The sequence below is a fragment of the Oratosquilla oratoria genome, chromosome 16 (assembly GCF_046742065.1).
Source record: "Oratosquilla oratoria isolate Oo_2021 chromosome 16, ASM4674206v1, whole genome shotgun sequence".
In the NCBI taxonomy this organism is placed as follows: domain Eukaryota; kingdom Metazoa; phylum Arthropoda; class Malacostraca; order Stomatopoda; family Squillidae; genus Oratosquilla; species Oratosquilla oratoria.
In genome coordinates, this window is record NC_134792.1 from 60,319,106 (window position 1) to 60,341,973 (window position 22,868).

At 43.8% G+C, this 22,868-nt stretch overlaps 2 protein-coding genes across 2 annotated transcripts in view; both read right to left on the reverse strand.

Moving 5' to 3' along the window:
- Nucleotides 1-6,123: 6,123 nt before the first annotated feature.
- Nucleotides 6,124-7,388, reverse strand: LOC143033788 (uncharacterized). Its single transcript, XM_076199279.1, has 2 exons — nucleotides 6,964-7,388; nucleotides 6,124-6,722 (listed from the first exon to the last, which is right to left on the reverse strand). Exons 1-2 carry the CDS (start codon nucleotides 7,374-7,376, stop codon nucleotides 6,413-6,415), a joined length of 723 nt encoding a protein of 240 aa, XP_076055394.1. The 5' UTR covers nucleotides 7,377-7,388; the 3' UTR covers nucleotides 6,124-6,412.
- A 1,757-nt stretch (nucleotides 7,389-9,145) lies between these two features.
- LOC143034066 (uncharacterized) overlaps nucleotides 9,146-22,868 on the reverse strand; it is a 38,866-nt gene continuing 25,143 nt past the window's right edge. Inside the window, exons 4-6 of the mRNA XM_076199968.1 lie at nucleotides 20,725-20,932; nucleotides 14,804-14,943; nucleotides 9,146-12,130 (exon numbers count right to left, since the gene is read on the reverse strand). Of these exons, the coding sequence (XP_076056083.1) occupies nucleotides 11,945-12,130; nucleotides 14,804-14,943; nucleotides 20,725-20,932 (534 nt within the window). The 3' untranslated portion in view covers nucleotides 9,146-11,944. The remainder of the gene's footprint in view (nucleotides 12,131-14,803; nucleotides 14,944-20,724; nucleotides 20,933-22,868) is intronic.

The window sequence follows — 22,868 nt, forward strand, 5'->3', positions numbered from 1 at the left end:
AATTTGGATTCAGACAAGGACGATCATGCGTCACCAATTTAATATGTTTCTATTCAAGGCTAATAGATATAATACAAGAAAGAGATGGATGGGCTGATTGTGCATTTCTAGACCTAAAAAAAGCTTTTGACAAAGTACCACATAAGAAGTTGCTTAAGAAATTAGAATATGAAGGAGGAATACAAGGTAAATTGCTAAATTGGATGGAAGACTTTTTGCAAGAAAGAAAAATGAGAGTAGTGATAAGAGATCAGCACTCAAAATGGAATGAAGTAATAAGCGGTGTCCCGCAGGGAACAGTTCTGGCCCCAATAATGTTTGCTATATATATTAATGATATGGATGAAGGAATTGAAAGCTATATGAGCTTCTTTGCAGATGATGCAAAATTACTGAAAAGAGTGAAAACTGAAGAAGATTGTGAATCACTACAGAGAGATCTAAATAAAGTACAAGAATGGAGTAGGAAGTGGGAGATGGAGTTCAATACAAAAAAGTGTAGTATAATGGAATTTGGAAAAAGCAAAAACAGAATAACAGGATCATATAATTTGGGAAAAGAAGGAATAAAAAAAGTAGAAAATGAGAAGGACCTGGGAGTCATTGTTATGAATAATATGTCACCTGAGAAACATATAAATAAGATTTTTGGAGAAACTTATAATTTAATAAGAACAATCAAAGTGGCATTTACATACCTGGATGAAGAAATGGTGAGGAAAATCCTAATCACCCTGATAAGACCAAGATTGGAATATGCAGCAACGATATGGTCACCAAGTACAAAAAAATGTATAAAAAAACTTGAAAGAATACAAAGAGCAATTACAAAACTGGCACCAACACTCTCAAAACTATCATATGAAGAGAGACTACAAAAACTTAAACTACAGACACTAGAGCAAAGAAGAGAGAGAGGAGATTTGATAGCTATTTACAGAATCATGAAAGGCATAGAAATTACTGATAGAGAGAATCTGATAAAATGGGATGACAGAAATACAAGAGGACACGGAAAGAAAATAAAAAAAGACAGCTATAGAAGAGATTTTAAAAAGAACAGCTTTCCTCACAGAGCAATAGACAGTTGGAACAAGTTAGATGAGAAAGTGATGTGTGCAAAAACAATACATGAATTTAAAAATAGTTTAGATAAAATGAGATATGAAGACGGGACCCCACGAGCATAGCTCCCCTTCCCGTAAAATACAACTAGGTAAATACAACTAGGTAAATACACACACACACATATATATATATATATATATATATATATATATATGTATATATATATATATACATATATATATATAAGGGACCGACTTGGCGCCTGACCAGACGCGACCTAATTGCGGTGACCCTTTTGGGGTTACTGAGCAGTTAGTCAGATCAACTACCACATAACTCTACCATGCATCAACTTGCACCTTACGCACAAGCATGCTTGTGGGGTACATGTACACCACAGAAGTGCTTAGAGTAAACAGTTTTAATAGTAAGGAAAATAAGCAGGAATACAAGAAGATAAATATACACTCTGGATATATTTAACCAGGATGTTTTTTCTTATGCATGTTTCATTATATGTGATGGTAATTTCATCATAATCAATTTCAATGGGTTTTCCTTATTTCCTAGAGTAGTTTTCTTTTGTGAGTCTTTGGATGATTTTTCTGTGTGAGGCTTGGTGGTTAGTTGGTATGAAGGTTGGCTGGCTGGTTGATTGAATGGATACCTGTCTTTTGACAAAGGAAGCTATGGTAATGTCCATGATGAAGTCCGTAGTCGCCAATGACTGAGGATCGTTCCAAGATCCAGAGAATAAATTCTGAACACAAAGGTGGCTGGTTGGCTGGCTGGGGTCATACTGCAAAAGTCGACAGCCACAGCAACCCAATTACTGTCCATCATCTTAAGTTTCATTGGTGTAAATGACCGTTTCTGACAAATGACTCATTACCGCATTAGTTACTTGGAAGATAAGAAACAGACAACTGTTGATGTGGGGAATTGTAACGAGAGCCCAAGATAAAATCGATTGTCGTTTGAGAACATAGATCACCAGAAGAGAGGGAACAGAAGAGGTTGTTGAAATGCTGACGGAGAGATTGGAAAATACTGACCACACAGGAAGAAAAGTGGAAATTAAGTATATACATGAATTCGTTATTGAACGAAAACTCGTTTCCAATTTAAGAAAATCCTGTGTACTTCATGGCCGTAGAGACGCACAAAAAAGGTGACTATAAATAACTGCATAAAAGACCATTCCCTTACTGGTAGATCATCTATATAACGTGGCATGGTGAATATGATTTACAAACACTGACCCTTGTGGCACTCCGCTTGTTGCACATTCGAGTACTTCTCTCTTGACACTATTCACACTTTGACACCTACGTTTAAACTCTTCTTATCCAATGTGTATGCGTGTGTGTGTCCGCACGCGTGTGCAATATTTTCGCAATATTTTACTCCAAACTTACATTGTGTAAGCCTGTGGCGAGTATATATTTGTATATTTATGCGTGTGCATATACATTCGTGTACCATTTTGCTGTATATTTTCTACCAATTAACATTATCAGGTTCATACACACTAAGGTAAATTTGTTACACCCTGGTAGAGATCTGTCGTCGATAACAGCTCAAGAATCAAGACACATTCCAGGAATAAGGTTGCCTGTTTGTGAAATTGTTTGGTCGTGAAAAATATTTCTTTGTCGCGGCTCGTGCCGCTTAAATTCTTCTTATCGGCTTAAGAAACCTGCACAGCGAAGCTATAGCGATAATCCCATACCACACTCCTGGTCATATGGCCATTTCCCGAAGGTTGAGTGTGGTTTGAATTTTCCGCCAAAATCATCGGAAATTTAAAATTCCCGGCTCTGTGCAGGCATGCGCATTGTCGACCCCACCTCCCCCTCCCTATCCCCTCCCTTCTTACCCGGCTAGCTCGAGCCGGACGTCGCGTCACTTCAATGAGAAATGAAGGCTTCGCCTGTGGGAGGAGGGAGGGACCCTAAATCTGTGCAGGTTTCTTAAGCCGATAAGAAGAATTTAAGCGGCACGAGCCGCGACAAAGAAATATTATCGGCTGAAAGAAACCTGCACAGCGAAGCTATGCATGAGACGAGGACAGGTGGGAGGAGAGGTGAAGCCTGAATCAAACCGTTATTACGTGTGTCTTTCCTATGGGAGACTTATTCATTTTATCACTCAGTAGAGGGGAGACAGAAACGTCAAGTACCCACGCCGAAGAATGTGACATGCACAACATTGCACTGTTCACACAATGCGTAAATTATACGAAATTTGTATCCTGTTATACGAAATTTGTATCCTGTTCAACGGTTCCTGGCCCCTCCCCACTCCTCGGTCGCCCTTTGCCCCCTCCACTTTTTTGAGATGAGAGGGGTGGAGCCGTTTCCATGGCGACACATGGGACAGGGGCGACTGAGTGGTAGAGACACCGTGTCCCCAAGGGAGTCGTCGATGTCCAGTCCCTAGGTCCCGCACCCGCTCCACAGAGTGGGTGCGGAGAAACTCCAGCGACCGGCGTAGGGCCCCCGACCGAAGCCAGGGACGCAACAACCTGTGGAGTGCTGAGGGTATCGGCCCGGGCAGGTCACGCGGGAGAAGCAGTATGCTCCTGTCGACCTCCCGTACCAGCCGTCGGCGCCCCAAGCGGCTCAGTGGAAGGGCCGGGGTCGCGAAGTTGAGGCCCCCCCCCCCCCGCCACCGAAGGAGGGAGGACGTGTGAGAGAAGCACGCTCTTTTGGCGCAGGGGAGCACCCGAAGGACGCTGACTGTGTCCCACTCAATCCCGAGCCAATAAAGTCTGTGTGGGAGCAAGGGCAGACCCGTCCCAGTCCACCCCGAACTCCACGTCCGCCAACACACTCAGAGCCATTGAGATGTCGGCCGATGCACCCTCCCCGGTGGGCAAATGCATCAACTAGCCGTCTAGGAACATGAGTGTGGAGACGCTTGCTTCCGTCCAACGTACGCCTACCACTCTCACTAGTTACGTGAAAATCCTCGGGGTAAGCGAGAAACCGAAAGGGAGTATGCGAGGCCAAGTTCGTTTCCGAGCGACCTCGTCCGTGGGCGTTAGTCAAGAGGCTTCGTCCTGGGTGAAGACGTTCCCTGAGCGTCTCCCACGAAGACGGGCCTGGACCCTCGGTATGTATCCAACTCACCCCAAGTCTTCCCGCGGGAAGTTCTCGAAGCCCGTGGCGAGCGTCTTCATCCAATAGTGTGCTATGGCAATTTGTGACGTCTCGTCACCCACAAGCGGACTTCTATATGTTTAATACCTAGTGACATCATGTGATTATACTGTGACGTCACCGGATTGATCATGGCGCCATAGGATCGTCTCGTGACGTCACAGGGACACAAATTGACGTCATAGGACTACATGGTGACGTCAATTTATCACTGACGTCATCATACCGTGATATCACTGAGTCACAGTGAGCGTTGAAATAAATTTTGACATGGTAAAATTCTGGACTATCATGACTGTAGATTAAATTAAGTTGAATAGGAAAAGTCATGTTCATTTCGACCTAAGTCACAGTGAGCGTCGAAATTAATTTTAACATGGTAAAATTCTCGACCATCATGACTGTAGATTAAATTAAGTTGAATAGGAAAAGTCATGTTCATGTTGACCTGAGTCACAGTGGGCGTTGAATTAGTTTAACATGGTAAAATTCTTGACCATCATGACTACAGATTAGCTTAAGTTGAATAGGAAAAGTCATGGTCATTTCGACCTAAGTCACAGTGAGCGTCGAAATTAATTTTAACATGGTAAAATTCTCGACCATCATGACTGTAGATTAAATTAAGTTGAATAGGAAAAGTCATGTTCATGTTGACCTGAGTCACAGTGGGCGTTGAATTAGTTTAACATGGTAAAGTTCTTGACCATCATGACTACAGATTAGCTTAAGTTGAATAGGAAAAGTCATGGTCATTTCGACCTAAGTCACAGTGAGCGTCGAAATTAATTTTAACATGGTAAAATTCTCGACCATCATGACTGTAGATTAAATTAAGTTGAATAGGAAAAGTCATGTTCATGTTGACCTGAGTCACAGTGGGCGTTGAATTAGTTTAACATGGTAAAATTCTTGACCATCATGACTACAGATTAGCTTAAGTTGAATAGGAAAAGTCATGGTCATTTCGACCTAAGTCACAGTGAGCGTCGAAATTAATTTTAACATGGTAAAATTCTCGACCATCATGACTGTAGATTAAATTAAGTTGAATAGGAAAAGTCATGTTCATGTCGACCTGAGTCACAGTGGGCGTTGAATTAGTTTAACATGGTAAAATTCTTGACCATCATGACTACAGATTAGCTTAAGTTGAATAGGAAAAGTCATGGTCATTTCGACCTAAGTCACAGTGAGCGTCGAAATTAATTTTAACATGGTAAAATTCTCGACCATCATGACTGTAGATTAAATTAAGTTGAATAGGAAAAGTCATGTTCATGTCGACCTGAGTCACAGTGGGCGTTGAATTAGTTAACATGGTAAAATTCTTGACCATCATGACTACAGATTAGCTTAAGTTGAATAGGAAAAGTCATGGTCATTTCGACCTAAGTCACAGTGAGCGTCGAAATCAATTTTAACATGGTAAAATTCTCGACCATCATGACTGTAGATTAGCTCAAGTTGAATAGGAAAAGTCATGTCCATTTCCACCTGAGTCACGGTGAGCGTCGAAATTAATGTCAACATGGTAAAATTCTCGACCATCATGACTGTAGATTAGCTCAAGTTGAATAGGAAAAGTCATGGTCATTTCGACCTGAGTCACAGTGAGCGTTGAAATTAATTTCAACATGGTAAAGTTCTTGACCATCATGACTATAGATTAGCTTAAGTTGGATAGGAGAAGTCATGTCCATTTCGACCTGTTTTTTTTTTTTTTTTTTTTACTTATATCGATATCAATATCAATATATATATATATATATATATTCATTTATTTATTTATTTTTTTATAAAAATAATATTGTACAATTCACATAGTGCATAAATTCTATGTAGAATATTGTATCTTGCTCAGCGGTTCCTGGGCCTTCCCCTACCCCTCGGTCGCCCTTTGCCCCCCCCCCCCCCTTCTTTTGCGAAGAGGGGTGGAGCCGTTCCCATGGCGACACATGGGACAGGGGTGATCGAGTGGTAGAGATACCGTGTCCTGAAGGAAGTTGCTGATGCCCAGCCCCCGAGGTCCTGCACCCGTTCCACAGAGTGGGTGCGGAGAAACGCCAGCGATGCCGCGAGGCCTCTGATGTTGTGGGCGTGGGGGGCATGGCCTGGGTCGGCCTTCCGGTGCCCTGTTGGTGGTGTCAGCTAGCCAAGACAGGAAGTCCAGAACTGTGCTAGCGGAGATGGTCACTATCGCGTGTCTCCGAAGGAAGTCCTGGAATCTCCGGTTGGGAGGGTTGTTGGATCTGGATGACGGTCGGGACCGTAGCGAAGACGCGGTCTGTCGTTTCCCGGTCGAACAGACCACGGGAAGGGGGAGCTGCTCTCACCACGCCTCGGCGAGCTATCTCCGGGGCCGACCGCGCTGCAGACTGACGAGCTGCCAGACGAGCCGCGGTGAAGGCCCTCGCTGCTGGGGGTAGGGCTGATGACGCCATGTTGGCTGTACCCTCTGCCACGGTAGAGAGTGCCGCCAGGGTGTCTCTGCATACAGAAAACACGCGAATCAAATTAGTAGGGCGAGAAGGATCCCGATCCCCGGAGGGTGTAATAAAGTCACATCGCTCAATTGTAGAACGTATAACATATGCGAAGCCGAGGTCGTTTCCGAACGACCTCGTCCTCGGGCGCTAGTCAAGAGGCTCCGTCCTGGGTGAAGACGCTACCTGAGCGTCTCTCGCCAGGACAGGTCTGGACCCTCTATAGATTGAAATATCCCACTCACCTCAATTCTTCCCGCGGGAAGTCCTCAAAGCTCGTGGCGAGCGTCGTCAGCCAGTTCCTCATCATCGCCATTGCCGTGACGGTCGAGATGGTAGAGGCAAGGTCTTGTCTGGTCGAGGCCTCCGTCGTCAGCAACTTAGCCTTCGGTTCACTAAGTTGATGGGGGAGGGCGGGGTCCCTGCCCGAGTGCCACAAGCAATCGCGCAGGCCCTCCGGCGCGAAGGGTGGTGGCAGGACGACGGGGAATGATGAAGGGATATGCCGTCGAGGAGGAACCGTCTTGGGTTGGTCTTGGGCCCGCTCGAGAGCAGGGATGTCTAAGGCTTTCTCCCCTTTCTCCTGCGGGAACCAGGCGTTTGGGGAGAGTGCTACCGCCGGTGAGTCCCCCCGACCTGTCGACAAACATATGCCCATCAGGGTTTAAACGAGGGTTCTCCAGGAGAGCACCTAATGCGTCCAGAGTGTTAGAGGTGGAAATCCTGGAGGGCGTGGAGGCCGGGGCGGAGAGGGGTCGAATCTTATATAGAACCTTAGCCCCCTCCGCGTCGTTGGCCCACTTTAGGATAACGTCATCTCTCCTCCTCCAGCCCTCCAGTAGCGAGTAGTCGGGAGACCAGGCCACTAGCTTGTGATCTTCTCCAAACGAGTACTCCCAGGACCGGGGAAGGTCACACCATGAGAAGGGGTGAACTCAAGAGTCCGTCATGGTAGGAGGATAAGGTAAAGAAGAACTGTAGTGGTCCTCCACCCCGTCCAACCCGACGGACGTCTGATTGGGGGGTTCCTCCTGAGAGGGGCCTTCTAGTCCTATACCTGTCGCCGGCACGGAGGGGCGGAGGGAAGGACCAGGAGGGAGAGTGGGAGGGGGGGCTAGAGCCGTAGGTTCAATAGGAGGTTGCTCTGGAGAGGGGTGCGTTATGATTTGCGCGGCCTGAAAGGCCGGATAATGTGATAGGGCCGATTCAAGGACGGGGCCTATCAGGGACGGAAGGAGGGCAGCCACTTGGGCAGCCAGAGTTCCCTCTCCCCTCGTTTCGTCCCCCGGCTCCCTGCCCTTGTGGGATTTACGGCGAGGAAAAGGAGAGCGAGGAAGGGAGGGTGAGTTGGGGGGAGAGGCTGTGGAGGGTGGGGACAAGCTGAGCGTCCTGGACCTCGGTGAGGCAGACCTCTTTTTCGAGCGAGATTTCCTGCCGGGTTCACGTGAGTGAACTAGGGAGGAAGACGAGTTCGTGGGGGTGCTTGACAAAGCAAGCCGTAAGGGTTTTAAGGACCCTTGATGGTCGGATGTATGGGGCTGCCGAGAGGCCTGAGGACGCTCGGGGACACCATACTCCGCAACATCAGACTCGTCCCCTTGTACTCCGAGAGGCCCAGGTTGTCCACCAACGGAAGTCTCGGAGACATAGGGAGACGGATGGCGAGGGCGAACGAGGCCCAATTCCACGCCTAACGCCGGATCCGCCCACACCAGGGGGGGGGGGGTCGTCAGCGGATTTCAATTTCCGAGCTCTGCGCCATGCCTCCCGAAGAAGTTCGAGGGCGGCTAGCTTGGAACGGGTTTTGGGAGGAGCAGCACGAATCTCCTCAACCCGCGCTTTGCACACAACGCAGGCTAGGGGGTTAAAGCCAGCTTGTGAGAAACAAGGGGCATGGCGGGAGCAGAGGTCGTGGTGGCCGTCTGACGAGATCCTGGCTGTGCAGCCGGATTCCACACACAAGCGTTTGGTCTGAAAATAGAATAATGATAATCATAGAAGGGGTGTCCCAAAGGTGTCTGGACACAACACCGAAGGGGAAAAACTGCAGGAGAACAGGTAGGGCTCCCTACGAGAACACACGAGCACGAGCAGGAACCAGACTTACCGGCATGAAAAGAAGGTGGGTTGTGGAGTGACCGACTCGTCTGGTTCCGCGATGCTAAGTGACGCGACGTCCGGCTCGAGCTAGCCGGGTAAGAAGGGAGGGGATAGGGAGGGGGAGGTGGGGTCGACAATGCGCATGCCTGCACAGAGCCGGGAATTTTAAATTTCCGATGATTTTGGCGGAAAATTCAAACCACACTCAACCTTCGGGAAATGGCCATATGACCAGGAGTGTGGTATGGGATTATCGCTATAGCTTCGCTGTGCAGGTTTCTTTCAGCCGATAATTTTGTATTTAAAAAAAAACAACCACAATTATATTTAAGACAGTATATATTTTAGGAGGCATACATAGTTCTTTTTCACAAGAGCAGTCATACAAGTTTATCATAATATACTGAAAGGAGTTCGAGCTTAACACTGATTCAGTGCTGTAGTCTTTGAGCTATCGCCCACCTGTGTACTGTGTACACTGACATTTATTATTTGAGTCCTTGTACCGTCATTCCGGCGAAATTCCATACTTTCACTGATCCAATGTTCACTTTGTCGTCACGATTACCTTGTAAAGCGAACAGCACCATGCTAACGATTCTCATTTGTTTCAGTAACACTAGTCCCTGTTCACAGAGAGCTCCCAAATTAGTGTATTTGATATCAAATACAATATAAGAGTATTCTATTCGTCTAGTTCCACTCAGTCACCAGTTGTTCTGTCCACTGCACCCCTGAGAACACTTCTTCGGTTAGGCTGCCTTAATTAAAGATCAGAATGCACAACGGGAGACACTTCTTCAAAACTCCAAGCAGAGTAAATAACAAAATCATTGCCGACCATTCCCACGAAATATTTTTTATATTAAACTTGAATATTGGCAACAAAAAGGTTATTTATCAACTCTGAATAAATCGTCTGCACTTCGAAACCAACTAAACGGCCTCGGCTATCGTCAGGAATCTTTGGAAGTGTGACGTAGCTACGAGTAGTCAAACATCGCTATCACACGCCATTGTAAAACATTGAATCTATTGAATAGCTGCAAGAATTTTTTTTATAATTTATGGTCTACTGTGTAACTGCCGAATGTAAAAATTGTTAAGAAATGTATCAACAAAACCAACTTTGTCAATAATTTGGGTTTCCACATCTTTAAGACTAAGCTTCCTCTTTAACATATATAGATACAATTTTCATCCAGACGGTGCCCTTACAAATTATAAAAATCCCTCCCTCTATGACTGCTAGATATTCAACAAAGTATATTACAGATTTTTAGTCATGGATTTATACTGGTTACACCATTTAATAGTCCAATTTGACCCGTTTGTGGCACAATGAATGTCTCATCATTTCTGTATCTCAAAATTATGAATTTATTTTATTTTTTCCCTTGTGCAAGACTGTATTTCAATTTCAGGAACATACGTCAATGCAAGTTATGTCTTTGAGTATAAGAGGGCTACTTTTTCATCTTTCATGGTCTAGTTCATGAATATGAAGAGTAAATTATGTGTCGTTATGCTTACACGAGAACCCCCTAGGTAGCCTATATAACGCACATTTTGTGAATCTGCGCAGATTATATTTATAAAATATGTAGCACCAATAATGAAATCATAATTGGACCCACAAATAACTAATCCTTTTCTTTTGACATGCACACATTTTGAAAATTTGTAAAAAGGTTACATAAGGTAAGGTTAGGTTCATATTGTGTGCACGTCTAATGTATTCGTTACGTGTGTGCCCAACTGTGAATTCACTATTGGTGTTGCACTTTTTAACGAATATTCATAATATGTGCAGATTCATAAAATGCCCATGAGTCTACACAAATGACATGCCACATGCCTAAGCCCTATGATAAACCATGGAGATGAATACGAATGTCCCAACACTTCCAAGTTATGGCCTGTGTTGTTGGTCTGTGCCTACGTGACATGAGACTGAGACGGTCATGACTGGCACTAGGCTTATGACTATCCCCGAGATCCCTCACCCCTACCCCCCTGGCCCGGCCAAGGGGGTAGGGGTGGATGAAAAATGTCATGGTTAGAACTATGCCACAACACCAATTCATTGATTAGATGAACACTAAGAATAAGACGATGATCAAGTTTCGCCTTAGGCGTAACCTATCCCTAGACGTAATAGTCAGTAGTTCCTATTCTTTCTGCCCTGTATCCCTGGTTTTCCTCTTCTTGATCCTGTTCCTCCCCACTTTCTTCATTTCTATCGTCGGATTTCCTATTTTCATCATCATCGTCAAGAAGGTCAACTTCGGCATGTTCAGTCATTTCCTGATCATCTTTTGACGTTTGGCGTCGTATTATGGGCTCAAACACCTGGACGGATAATGAACGAACTGAACTGTCTAATTCCTCTTCTTCAGATTCAATTAAATTCTGCTGCGCAATAATAAATTCTAAGGCGCTGTTATCATTTAGATACAATGCTTGACTATCATTTATGACGTTCCACCGATGCGTGATGAAAGACTGCGCGTCTCGGAGATCTTTGGAAATCCGCTCTTATAAACACTTCTTTTTTTTTATTCAAAACATGACTACTACGATGGTGGAATCGACTGGGATAGTTTACAAAACCATTCCCAAAATGAAATGGGTGGTTTAGAAAAAGGATTTCGTCTATTGCATTCTGACCTTTAAAACTGCGTCATGCCTGCCGAACGGACTCCGAATTCCGTCGCATAGCGGGTTGGCCAACCTGCTCGTGATTGTGCCCGCATAGATAATCCGCCTGCACTTATCACGAACTCGCAGTAGGGACTGCCGAGTTTTGTGTGTTTTGCAATTCGGTGTAATTTGGGAACCATTCGGCTGAGTGTGAAGCTGCCTTTAATGTGGATCACATCAATCTGGCGACCTATTTTTAACACTTCCATGGGTCTCGGTCGCTGGTGAATTCACTGGCACCGACCTTCCCGTCACCTCCGAAGCTGTGAGATCGACCCACCTCTTCGGCAACAACCCCATCATCAGGGTTAACCCCTAGCCCTATAAATCCCCAGGGCTCTCTATACGGTTCTTTGAAATGTCTTGTGCACTCGATACGAGGACATCTTGTAGTGGCTGGAGTTCACCGTCAATGCGCATTCCCTACTCGCTCTTAAACCTTCTGTAGCCTCCGAAGATGAACCCGTAGGCAGGGGTGTTCCTCACGTCGACCAGACCCGGAGGACGATGCTCGTAGAAGGAGGCATGGCCGTGGGCAGGTCGCGAGACGCCGTTCTCCACTCCGAAGGCGCGGCGGGGCAGGAAGGGGACGAAGTAGCCTTTGGGCACCTGCGGTTGGGAGAAAAGAAAGGGCTCAGTTGCTGCTTACATACCGTTGCAGTTCGGTGAAGTTTGAGTCATACCCCCTTCAGAGAGGCTATCCCCAAACCGAGACTCATGTGGGATCCCTAGGGATCACAAAGTTTCACAAAAGAATCCGTCCACAAACAGAAAACGATTTTTTCTTTTTTCTTTTATGGATGCCTAACGATTGAATTAAATGCTGAGGTAGTCCCTACAAAAGCAAGGAACAGGAAGGCATAACCATGGGGGTATGTAAGAATTCCTGACTTAGAGCTTTTGTGTTTCACCTTCAAGGGAAATCACCGAAGTGAAGGGAGATTGGATGATTTCTATCAAGTCCATCGGTAGGTGGCGACACAGTGTCTAACACCAGACGATTTCATTCAGATGTGGGATCACTGTAGCAAAGTGGTTAGAACGCTCATACGGACAGCTTATAGGACGCGTCTCCACACGTTCTCAATTTGCCGTTGGCAAGGTGTGGTTTCTTATTGTTATTTACCTAACTGAAATGAAAAGGAACGTATCTACGCTCATCGAGTCCTGTCTTTTGTTTCACAGCTAACATACCTAGTATTTTATTCATGTATTGTTCCAGTTGAGGTTTTTTCATTTGCTAGGCTATTCCTGGAGCATATCTGTATGGAAAATGTTGCGTTAAATATGTTGATTTTTTGTAATCAATCGAACTATCTCACTTCGTCTGTGTTGGTTCTACGTGTTAGCAGATACTAAAATCATTTGAAACAGGATTCTTGACAAAGAAGAGGGGATGAACATAAAATGAGCAATGTTCCCAGTGCACCACTTTGGGACTAAATTAAACATTTTATAAGTGTCGCCGAGTCGGTGAAGCAAATGGCGCCTCTGTACTTTACCATGCAACGCCAGAAGACAAAATTTGTCTGAATAGACGAAAGCGTTCGGTCTATTTTCTGTTATTTTCCTGAGGCTTATCTGCATAACTAGAATCACGTGTTCAAGTGATTTTTGCCCGCATATAAGAAGCATCACTGTGCGAAACTAGTCAAGGAATAAACTCCTGTTCTACTTGTGTGTTTCACTCAACACCTCTTACAACCTGTCAGGATGTCTTCACATCATATATATATATATATATATATATATATATATATATATATATATATATATATATATATATATATATATATATATGTGTGTGTGTGTGTGTGTGTGTGTGTGTGTGTGTGTGTGTGTGTGTGTGTGTGTGTGTGTGTGTGTGTGTGTGTGTGTGTGTGTGTGTGTGTATTTAGTTGTATTTTACGGGAAGGGGAGCTATGCTCGCGTGTGTGTGTGTGCGTGTGTGTGTGTGTGTGTGTGTCTGTCTGTGTGCGTGTGTGTATTTAGTTGTATTTTACGGGAAGGGGAGCTATGCTCGCGTGTGTGTGTGTGCGTGTGTGTGTGTGCGTGCGTGTGTGTGTGTGTGTGCGTGTGTGTGTGTGTGCTGCTGCAGTCTCTGTCGAGACAGCCAGACACCACCCTACGGCAGTGAGCTCAGAGCTCCTTATTAGCCGATCTCTGGGTAGGTCTGAGACCACTCACACTCCACACACCGGGACAGCAAGGTCACAACTCCTTGACTAACGTCCCGTACCTACTCGCTGCTAGGTGAACAGGGGCTACACGTGAAAGGAGACAAACCCAACTTATCTCCGCCCGACCGGGGAATCGAACCCCGGTTCTCTGGCTTGTGAGGCCAGTGCCTTACCAATCCGCCACCGAGCCGTGTGTGTGTGTGTGTGTGTGTGTGTGCGTGCGTGCGTGTGTGCGTGTGTGTATGTGTGTGTGTGTGTGTGCGTGTGTGTATTTAGTTGTATTTTACGGGAAGGGGAGCTATGCTCGCGTGTGTGTGTGTGTATTCACTTGGTCTTTGGATCACGTGTTGGACTCGTGATCGACAGCTATTTCCCTCCTGGAAGAGAGCTCAGAGCTCGTAGGTCCGATCTATGGGTAATGCTATGACCTTGCACACACACACACACCCAACTCCCCGCCCACGAGAGTCAGAGTACGACCCGAGGCACAGCGATACCGAAATAATTTCGGCCCTGGGCAGGATTCGAACTGGGTACTAGGAGCACTTCTGCTTCCCATTCCAGCGCTCTACCAACTGTGTGTGTGTGTGTGTGTGTGTGTGTGTGTATTCATTCACTTGGTCTTTGGATCACGTGTTGGACTCGTGATCGACAGCTATTTCCCTCCTGGAAGAGAGCTCAGAGCTCGTAGGTCCGATCTATGGGTAATGCTATGACCTTGCACACACACACACACCCAACTCCCCGCCCACGAGAGTTGGAGTAACACCCCTCAGCGCTGCGATACTGATATTATTTCAGCCCCGGGCGAGGATCGAACCCGGACCTCCGTAGTGGCAGGCCAGAGCTCTAACCACAGCGCCATGAGAGGTGGTGTGTGTGTGTGTGTGTGTGTGTGTGTGTGTGTGTGTGTGTGTGTGTGTGTGTGTGTGTGTGTGTGTGTGTGTGTGTGTGTGTGTGTGTGTGTGTGTGTGTGTGTGTGTGTGTGTGTGTGTGTGTGTGTGTGTGTGTGTGTGTGTGTGTGTGTGTGTGTGTGTGTGTGTGTGTGTGTGTGTGTGTGTGTGTGTGTGTGTGTGTGTGATGAAAGATAGTGACCACGTACCTGTAGGGGCAATATGGCGGGGCCGAGGTGCGGTTCGAGTGTTGTGAACTGAAGGTGTTCTGGGACGGAGGAACCTCCTCCTGCTCCTTCGGGAAATGCGTCCGGCTGAAATCCCCCGAGTCCAGCACCGTTAAATCCTCCTGTGCCAACACAAAAATAAAAACAATTCAACATGCTATGCTGGAGAAGGAACACACGACAACGAGAAGATTATTGGGTTCTAAAAGACCATCTCTGATCTATTCTTTGGGAATCGAATTCATTAATAAAACAAATGAGGACAAACATATCAACAGGATTATGGGAGAAACACATGGATTGCTATATAATATAAGGGTTACTTTTCACTGCATGGATGAGGAGATAATGAAGAAAAAATTCTCATAGAAACCCTGATCCGTCCAAGACTAGTCTGTGGTATGGTCCACACACAGAGTGAAGGTCTAAGCAAGATTGAGAGAATACAAAGAAAAGTAACCAAACTGGTTCCCGGATAGGTAGATACATCGCAAAAGGAGAGACTAAAATCACTGGAAAGCATTGGAAAGAGGTGATATGATTATAGTATTCAGGTCGCTAAAGGGGTTAGTCTACAACTTTACATTGACGGAAGAGGCTACTTGTTTAGGGAAGGGAGGGCCTTAAGAGGTCATGAGAACAGATTAAGAAAGACAAAATGTCTTAAGAATGTGAAGAAATACAGTTTTCCATACAGATCCATTAATACCTGGAATAACTTGGAAAATTATAAAACCCAAGCTGAAACAATACATGAATTCAAATCTTAGTATAATTGGAAAATCAGGATATAAACCACGTTTGAACCATACATGAATTTGAAGCTAGATATAATGAATTGGAGAATAAGAGACAGGACCCCACGAACGTTGCTCATTTCCTGTATACTACAATTAAACACAGGCACACACGCACTGGTAACAAAAGAGTGGGAATACAAGTAGACAAGGGGAGAGATGATGTTCGAAGCTACATGACCATGTATGGACAAAAACCTAAAATCTAATTTAGAGGAAACAAAAAATATCTGTTTATAAACCAAAATAAATCTGCCCTCCCCTTTACAAAGGAGACAGCCAAAGCACGCATCCATCCCCACCCACCCGCCATCCATTTGTTTCCCTATTATTTCTGCTCCTTATGGAGCTTCAATAGCTAAATGAATGTTTCAATTTCAGTCATAGACGAGGGACAGATGGACGAGATTGGAAGGCCGAATATGTTATACATGAACAAGCCCTGTTGATAAACAGTCTTAGAAAGTGAAGAACAAGGACAACCGAGAAGATGGAAAGAAGAGACAAAGGCGCTTTTCATCAAGACGAATTAGGCGGGCGGGCGGGTGGCTGGGGAGGCAGGCGAGGGAGGTCGCGGAGGAGAGGAATGGGAGGCGAGACCACTCGACGACATCTACAATGAATGAGAAGCGAGACGGGGTTAGTAGAGTCGTCGTTCCTTTGTCGCGTCGGTGAGACGGCTTCAAAAAGGGGTGGAGAACGGAGTGGGTTTCAACCTTAGAAACTATAAGATAATAATGATAAAGTAAATAAATAACTAGATAACTAGATGCATAAGCAAATAAACGGAAACTCAGTGAATTTATATAAATATTTTTTCAAGGATTGAAAAGGAATTTGATATCATCAGAATTGAAAACATTTCCACACTACTAACCAGGCAAGGGACTCACGCGGCGGGGAAATAATTATAAGCACGGGATGTGATGGGGGCGACTCGGCAACCACGCAGACCAGTGATTCCCAACCTCTTTTGGCTGTCACCCTAAATCAAATATTGGCCTGGCCTGGTGATCCAAAATGTGTGTACTTTCCCGTTATTTCGAAATATTCCTTTATTATACTACTATATTACCATACTTTTTTTTTTCTTTTCTTAAACCGTTCAGTGACCATGGGAACGACTGACGTACACAATGAACGGCATAAAATTCCCGTACTGGCAGTGACATGTAACACAACTCGAAGTTTTAGATTTCATTTTGGGTAACCATCTAAGCAATATTCTGTTATTTTTGACAACCTGCATGCGTTTTGGCGTTGTAAACCCTTGTGCACGTGCGTGCACGCGCGGGGTGTGTGTTAGCATATGTGTGTATGTGAGTGTGTATGTATTTACCTAATTGTAGTATAAAGGAAAGGAACATCTCTCGTTGGGTTCCATCTATTCTCCAATTTTCTAACATCCCTAGACTCAAATTCAAGTATAGTTTCAACTTAATCTATATCCTTAATTTCCAATAATCATATTTAGATTTGAATTCATGTATTGTTTGAGTGGGCTATATACCTTCTAAGCTATCCCACATATCTATGCATCTCTGTGGAAGACCGTATTTCTTTATATTCTTTAGGCATTTTTTTCTTAATTTACTCCCGTCTTTAATCAGGAGTTCTCTTCTGCCATTGCAATCTACCATCTTTAGTGACCTGAACACTGTAATCATATCACTTCTTTCTCTTCGATCTTTCAAAATTGGCAGACTCAGTACTTTTAGTCTTTCCTCATCGATTTATCTGCCAGGCTGAGGACTCGCTGTCTTTCGGATTCTCTCGATCTTGCTTATATCCTTCACTGTGATCATACTACTGACGCAATTTCCAGTCTTGGACGTATCAGGGTTTCGATTATTTTTTTTCGTCATTCCTTCATCCATATAGTGGAACACCAATTCAATCTTCTGCAGTAGTCCGTATGTCTCTTCCACAATCCTGCTGATATATGTCAGGTGACTCACAAGTCTTTCTCTTCTTTTGCTTGTATAATGGGTTCACTTCCCAAGGAATAGTCTAAGAATACCCTTTTGCCTCTATTGACCATTTCCAGTACTTTACATTTTTTGGTATTGAACTTCATTTTCCATTATTGGTTCCATGCAAAAATAATGTCTAGATATTTTTGCAATAGTCTATCACCCTCGTTTTTCATTCTCCTCGTGATTTTTGCGTCAGTTGTTGTTCCTTCCACCATGGCATTGACATAAAGAAGAAATATTATTTATGCAAGCATTGAACCTTGTGGTACTCCGCTCATTACTCCTCTCCAGTTTGAACTCTTATCCTTTACTACTGACCTCATGTATCTTTCCTTCAGAAAGTCGTTCATCCATTCTAGTAGTTTGCCACTCCGTCCTCCAATGTGCTCCAATTTCCACATAAGTCTACAGTGAGGTACTTTATCAAATGCCTTCTCTAGGTCTAGGTACACGTAGTCCATCCCCTCCTCTCTTGCAGCACATCAATCACTTTCGAGTAAAATATTAAAAGGTTTGACACATAGCCTCCCAGATCTGAAGCCAAACTGACTGTCATATTGTTAAACTTTTCAAGATATTTGGTCCATCGATCTTTCACAATCCTTTCACATAATTTCACTATTGTGCTGGTTAGCGATACTGGCCTATAATTTAGTGTTGTGTTGCATTGCATTCTAGTGTAGGAAAAACAGAGTTGCCAGCATTCAGAAATACAATTCCCAGAGAAATGTGTGAAGAAATAAATCATATCGGGACTGATGACACATTAAGGTAATCACTTGTCACGACGATAAGCCATGATGACATACAAACACGGAAGACGCAGAACTTGGAATGCCAAAATCAGAAGTTAGAATAGAATTAATTTTAAAGTATACCAAAGGTCAGAAAAGCAAATCAGAAATAAAATATCATAGATCATATTATGATATAATAAAGACAATGGTGACAAAGTAGAATGTAAAAAGTCAGTTAGGAAGTAGAAAGAACAGAACACACAGAAATGGGTAACTCAATGTGTCTACTTAATCGTAGGACAGACAGGAAAGACAGAAAGAGAGGGTTAGAGATAGAGTAGGGGTGTACAAAAATTGTGAACTAACTTATGTGTGACTAAACTATGTTTCTACAAGAACGTGTCTGAGTGTGATTTAACATTGTTACATTGCAACTACTCCGAAGTGTTTGAAAATGTTGTTATTTTGGAAACAAACAGAAAATACCTCCTTAATATTTTATTTTTTCACGCTACCTTTCCAACATTAGTGGTGTCTAATAGTTTCCATATTTGTGAATTGGCACCGCGTTTGCCCTTTTCCAATCAAGCGGCATAATTCCTTCATTCGACGAACGTGTAATATGACCGGCTCTTGTTCGCTAGTTGTTCCCTAGTTTCTTTACGTATCCAGTTTGAGATCCCGTCAGATCTTGAAGCTTTTGTCACATTCAATGATCCAAAGAGATTGAGCACTTCCCTCACTTCATCAATATCTACTAAACATGGTTTTTTGCTCCCCTCCCTTTCCTCCAAAAAAATGTGCTCTTTGGTGAAGACCAATTGAAAACTTTCATTCATTATTTCTGCCTGAGCTGATGCCTCTTCAAAAACCTCACTTCCCACTATTAACTTGGTGATTTCTGCCCTGCGTCTCGATTCACTATTTATAAACCTGTAAACCAGTTTTGGTTCATCTTTGCATTTGTCTGCTACACCTCTTTCAAAATTGCTTCCTTCCTCCCTTCGAATTCTTGTATAGCCATCCATAGCTTGTTTGTAAGCCCTTTTTCATTATTCTTTTCTTCCTCCATTTTCCCCAGGCCACGTCCCTAGCCTTTTTCGCAATCTCACACTCTTTGTTAAACAGTCCTGTTTCTTTCTTCTTTTATCTAGTCTTTGGCACATGTTTGTTTACTCCTGGGTTGTAAATGTCAAGAAAAGTTCCCCGTTTCCTCTTTGTTCCTGTGGTATTCATGAATTCCTCCCAGTTTGTTTCTTCAAAGAATTTTTTCAACACTAAGTAATCGGCTTTCCTAAAATTGAGTCTATGGTTCATCAAACGAGACCCCGGGATATTTCCCGAGCTATTTAGTACAACTCCCGGGATTTTCCTGACATAAGCTATTTGAGTCATCCACAAGCTAGAGATCTCGCGAATTTCCCGGGAATACCACATGTCTCGGTAAATAAAGGAAAATCATGGTATGTCCCAGTTTCACGTCAATACATCGGGAAGGTATGAAGTACAACATTTTTAACACGTGTTGATTATATTAACCTTATACTTAATATGAATATTTAGTACATAACATGTACTGTATATACAGTGCATATACTAGCACATTCTGTGGATATCATATAAGAAAACGTAAATATATAAAGAAAATACAAATTTTATTTACAAATGGTTAATGTACTACACGGTCAGGACGTCAGCTACCCCTTCCCCCTCCCTACTACCCCATCCCTCTTTCCGCTCTCGGTTGCTTATTGGGATTTCGTACCAGAGTTTTTCAAAGTAGCATATGATCTCAATTACTTTTTATCTGATGACGAAAAATAAATGTGAATTGTGTGGGAAATAAATCGTTAACTTCAGTAAGTGAGGTGGAAGTAATCCAGAAAATGTCGATACTTCGTCACTAATGATAAATACTGATTACGGGTAATTTCTAATTACTAATAACTACTAATTACTCTTATAAACAAAACGCAAGAGTTTCCAGGGGGAGACATGATCCCAGTGTCCCGGGAAAATCATGGGATCTCACCAAATTGTTGTCCTCATGGAAAAGTTGTGAATCCCGAGAAAATCCCGAGACATGTTGTTACATGTGCTTCACTTCCTGTGTGCCGGGATAGTCCCGGGAGTATCAAATACCTTTCCCGGGAATGTATGTCTAAGGGAACGACGAGATCCCGAGTCCCGAGATCTCGTTTGATGAACCCTAATTGAGTCTCCCTTGCCTGTGGGATTCATTCCTTGGCTCTATTTCCACATTCTCAAGCTGAAATTCAATTGTAAGAGTGTGTGTGTGTGCACATGTTCTTGGGAGTATCTTCCTAATAGTGTGAATGCACGTGCGTAAATGTGCGCGCGTGTGTAAAAAAAAAATCAGATTGACTACCTACCAATAGTCTCGTCCGCCATTCCGAGCGACTGCAGGAGAGCCAGGACAGCCATCAGTTCGGCCGGGTCCTGCGGCAACCCGCTTTCGTCCTCCAGGCCTGACGGGGAGGACTGCTGCTCCTGACCCACGGGTGGGGTAGCCGCGGGCGCATTTCCTGCGATGACGTCGGGCACAAACTGAGCTCGATTGATATTCGCGCCTCCAGGCAACTGAAAAAAAAAGTTGGCAGATGCACGATGATAGTGACAAGGAAAGATTGAATGTTTGAAGTTATTCCGTTTCATTATTGACTCAGCTGAGATAGATCTCCACTGAGGTCCCTGACGGACGATGCTGTTTATTTATAAAAATATCAATTTCTTAGTTCATTCATTTGTTTTGTTGTTAACATGTTTGTTTATACAGTTATTTATTTATCTGTTCATTTATATATTGCATTTATTTATTCATCTATTTATTATTTATATACTAATTTATCTACACTTCTGTAACCTATAGCTCGCTGGCCGAGCAAGTTAGGGCGTCGTTTCTTGCGTCAAAGGTCAAGGGAATGAAGGATCGGACCCTGCCACCGGCGAGATTGAACCAAGGCTATGGTTTATTGAATTCCACGTTACAAAGTCCTCTGGACATGGCACGGTCCTAGCCTCCCGAAAGTGGGTAGTTTGTGACATTAAATCATATCATCATCATTTATTTATATATCTATTTATCAATATTATTTATTTGTTTATCTATTTTCATCTATTTATAAATATTTAGGTATGAAAATGTCATCGACCATGTACACCCACCTACCCTTGTAATAATTATGTCAAATGTGTTGAAAACAGAACTTGTTAAGTAAATGTACACCTGGCAAATTTGCATACATTCGTATACTTAACTAAAACGCATGAGATCTGCGGCCTCAAGGCATCCGCCCACGATCATTGTTACCTGAAATGATTGAGTGTCGAGCAATGCAAGATAATGTGCTATGTCTTCTGCGGCTGACCAAACCTAGGGTGTCTGTTACTTGATCGCTCTTCTCTTTTTACTATTTCACTACTGAATGAGGTACTGGCTAGCCTACTGGCATTGAGCGTCGCTTCTACGGCGAGAGGTCAGAAGTGGAGGGGGTTCGAGGCTTCGTAATGGCAGCTGAGTTGATTCTAAAACACATCATATCAGATTCCCATGTTTCAAAGAGTCCTTCTTAAGAAAGTACGGTCTTAGCTCTCTCTCTCTCTCTCTCTCTGAGAGGGGGAGTTACGCGAGATTAAACTGAAAGAGTACTGGATGGTGACCTTTTGGAAATCCGATATAAACTATTATACTAATTAGTGTGCTGGTAGCGTCATTGGCAGCGTGCTGGTCCCGCCTCCGCTAAGTAGGGGGTTCGAACCTCACACTCTTGTCCTATTCCCAGCAGTGACTGTTGCCCTCTCCAGTATATTCAATCGCACAGGGCAAAAGTGACGGCTTAGGCCGCAACTACGCTCCGGCGTGTGCTCGTCCCATTATTTCAAAGGATACATCCAAGTTATACAAAATTCGCGAACCTTTTGCGCAAGTGTAGTTCTTTAATAAAAGTTATTGAAGGGAATTTATAATAATATCCAAAAATTAGGGTAGTATTATCATACAATTACCCCCCAAAACGACTGAGTGATCGTCATCATCGAGACTGTGAAGATCTGCGTGACAGAACGCGTTGATCCCTAACGTCAAAGGTCACTCCACATATGCGCTTGCAATCTCGGACAAACTACCGCTACACGAAGCTCTGGCAAAGCGCTTACTGGCAATAGCATCACTCACACACAAGTCGGTCCTTAGCATGTGCTCCTGGCGTAACAAACGGAAGCGTTTGGATCACATGCATTTATACTTGTGCAATGGTACTGTATATTTACCACGAGAGAGCATAATGTGCATTCATTGTATCCTACTAATTGACATTTTCATTTTGAAATAAGAAAGTACCGTTGTTCAGTAATTGAATGTATCTAATAATTTCTCAGCAAGGTTTGTATCATTAATCCTTTTCATATATTTGCATTGTATTTATATTGAATGGAGATACGAAAATTCTTTTGAAATATCAAGGGTTACGGGCACTGAAAAAGGTTCAGAACCACTGATCTAGTGAGATGCTCCACC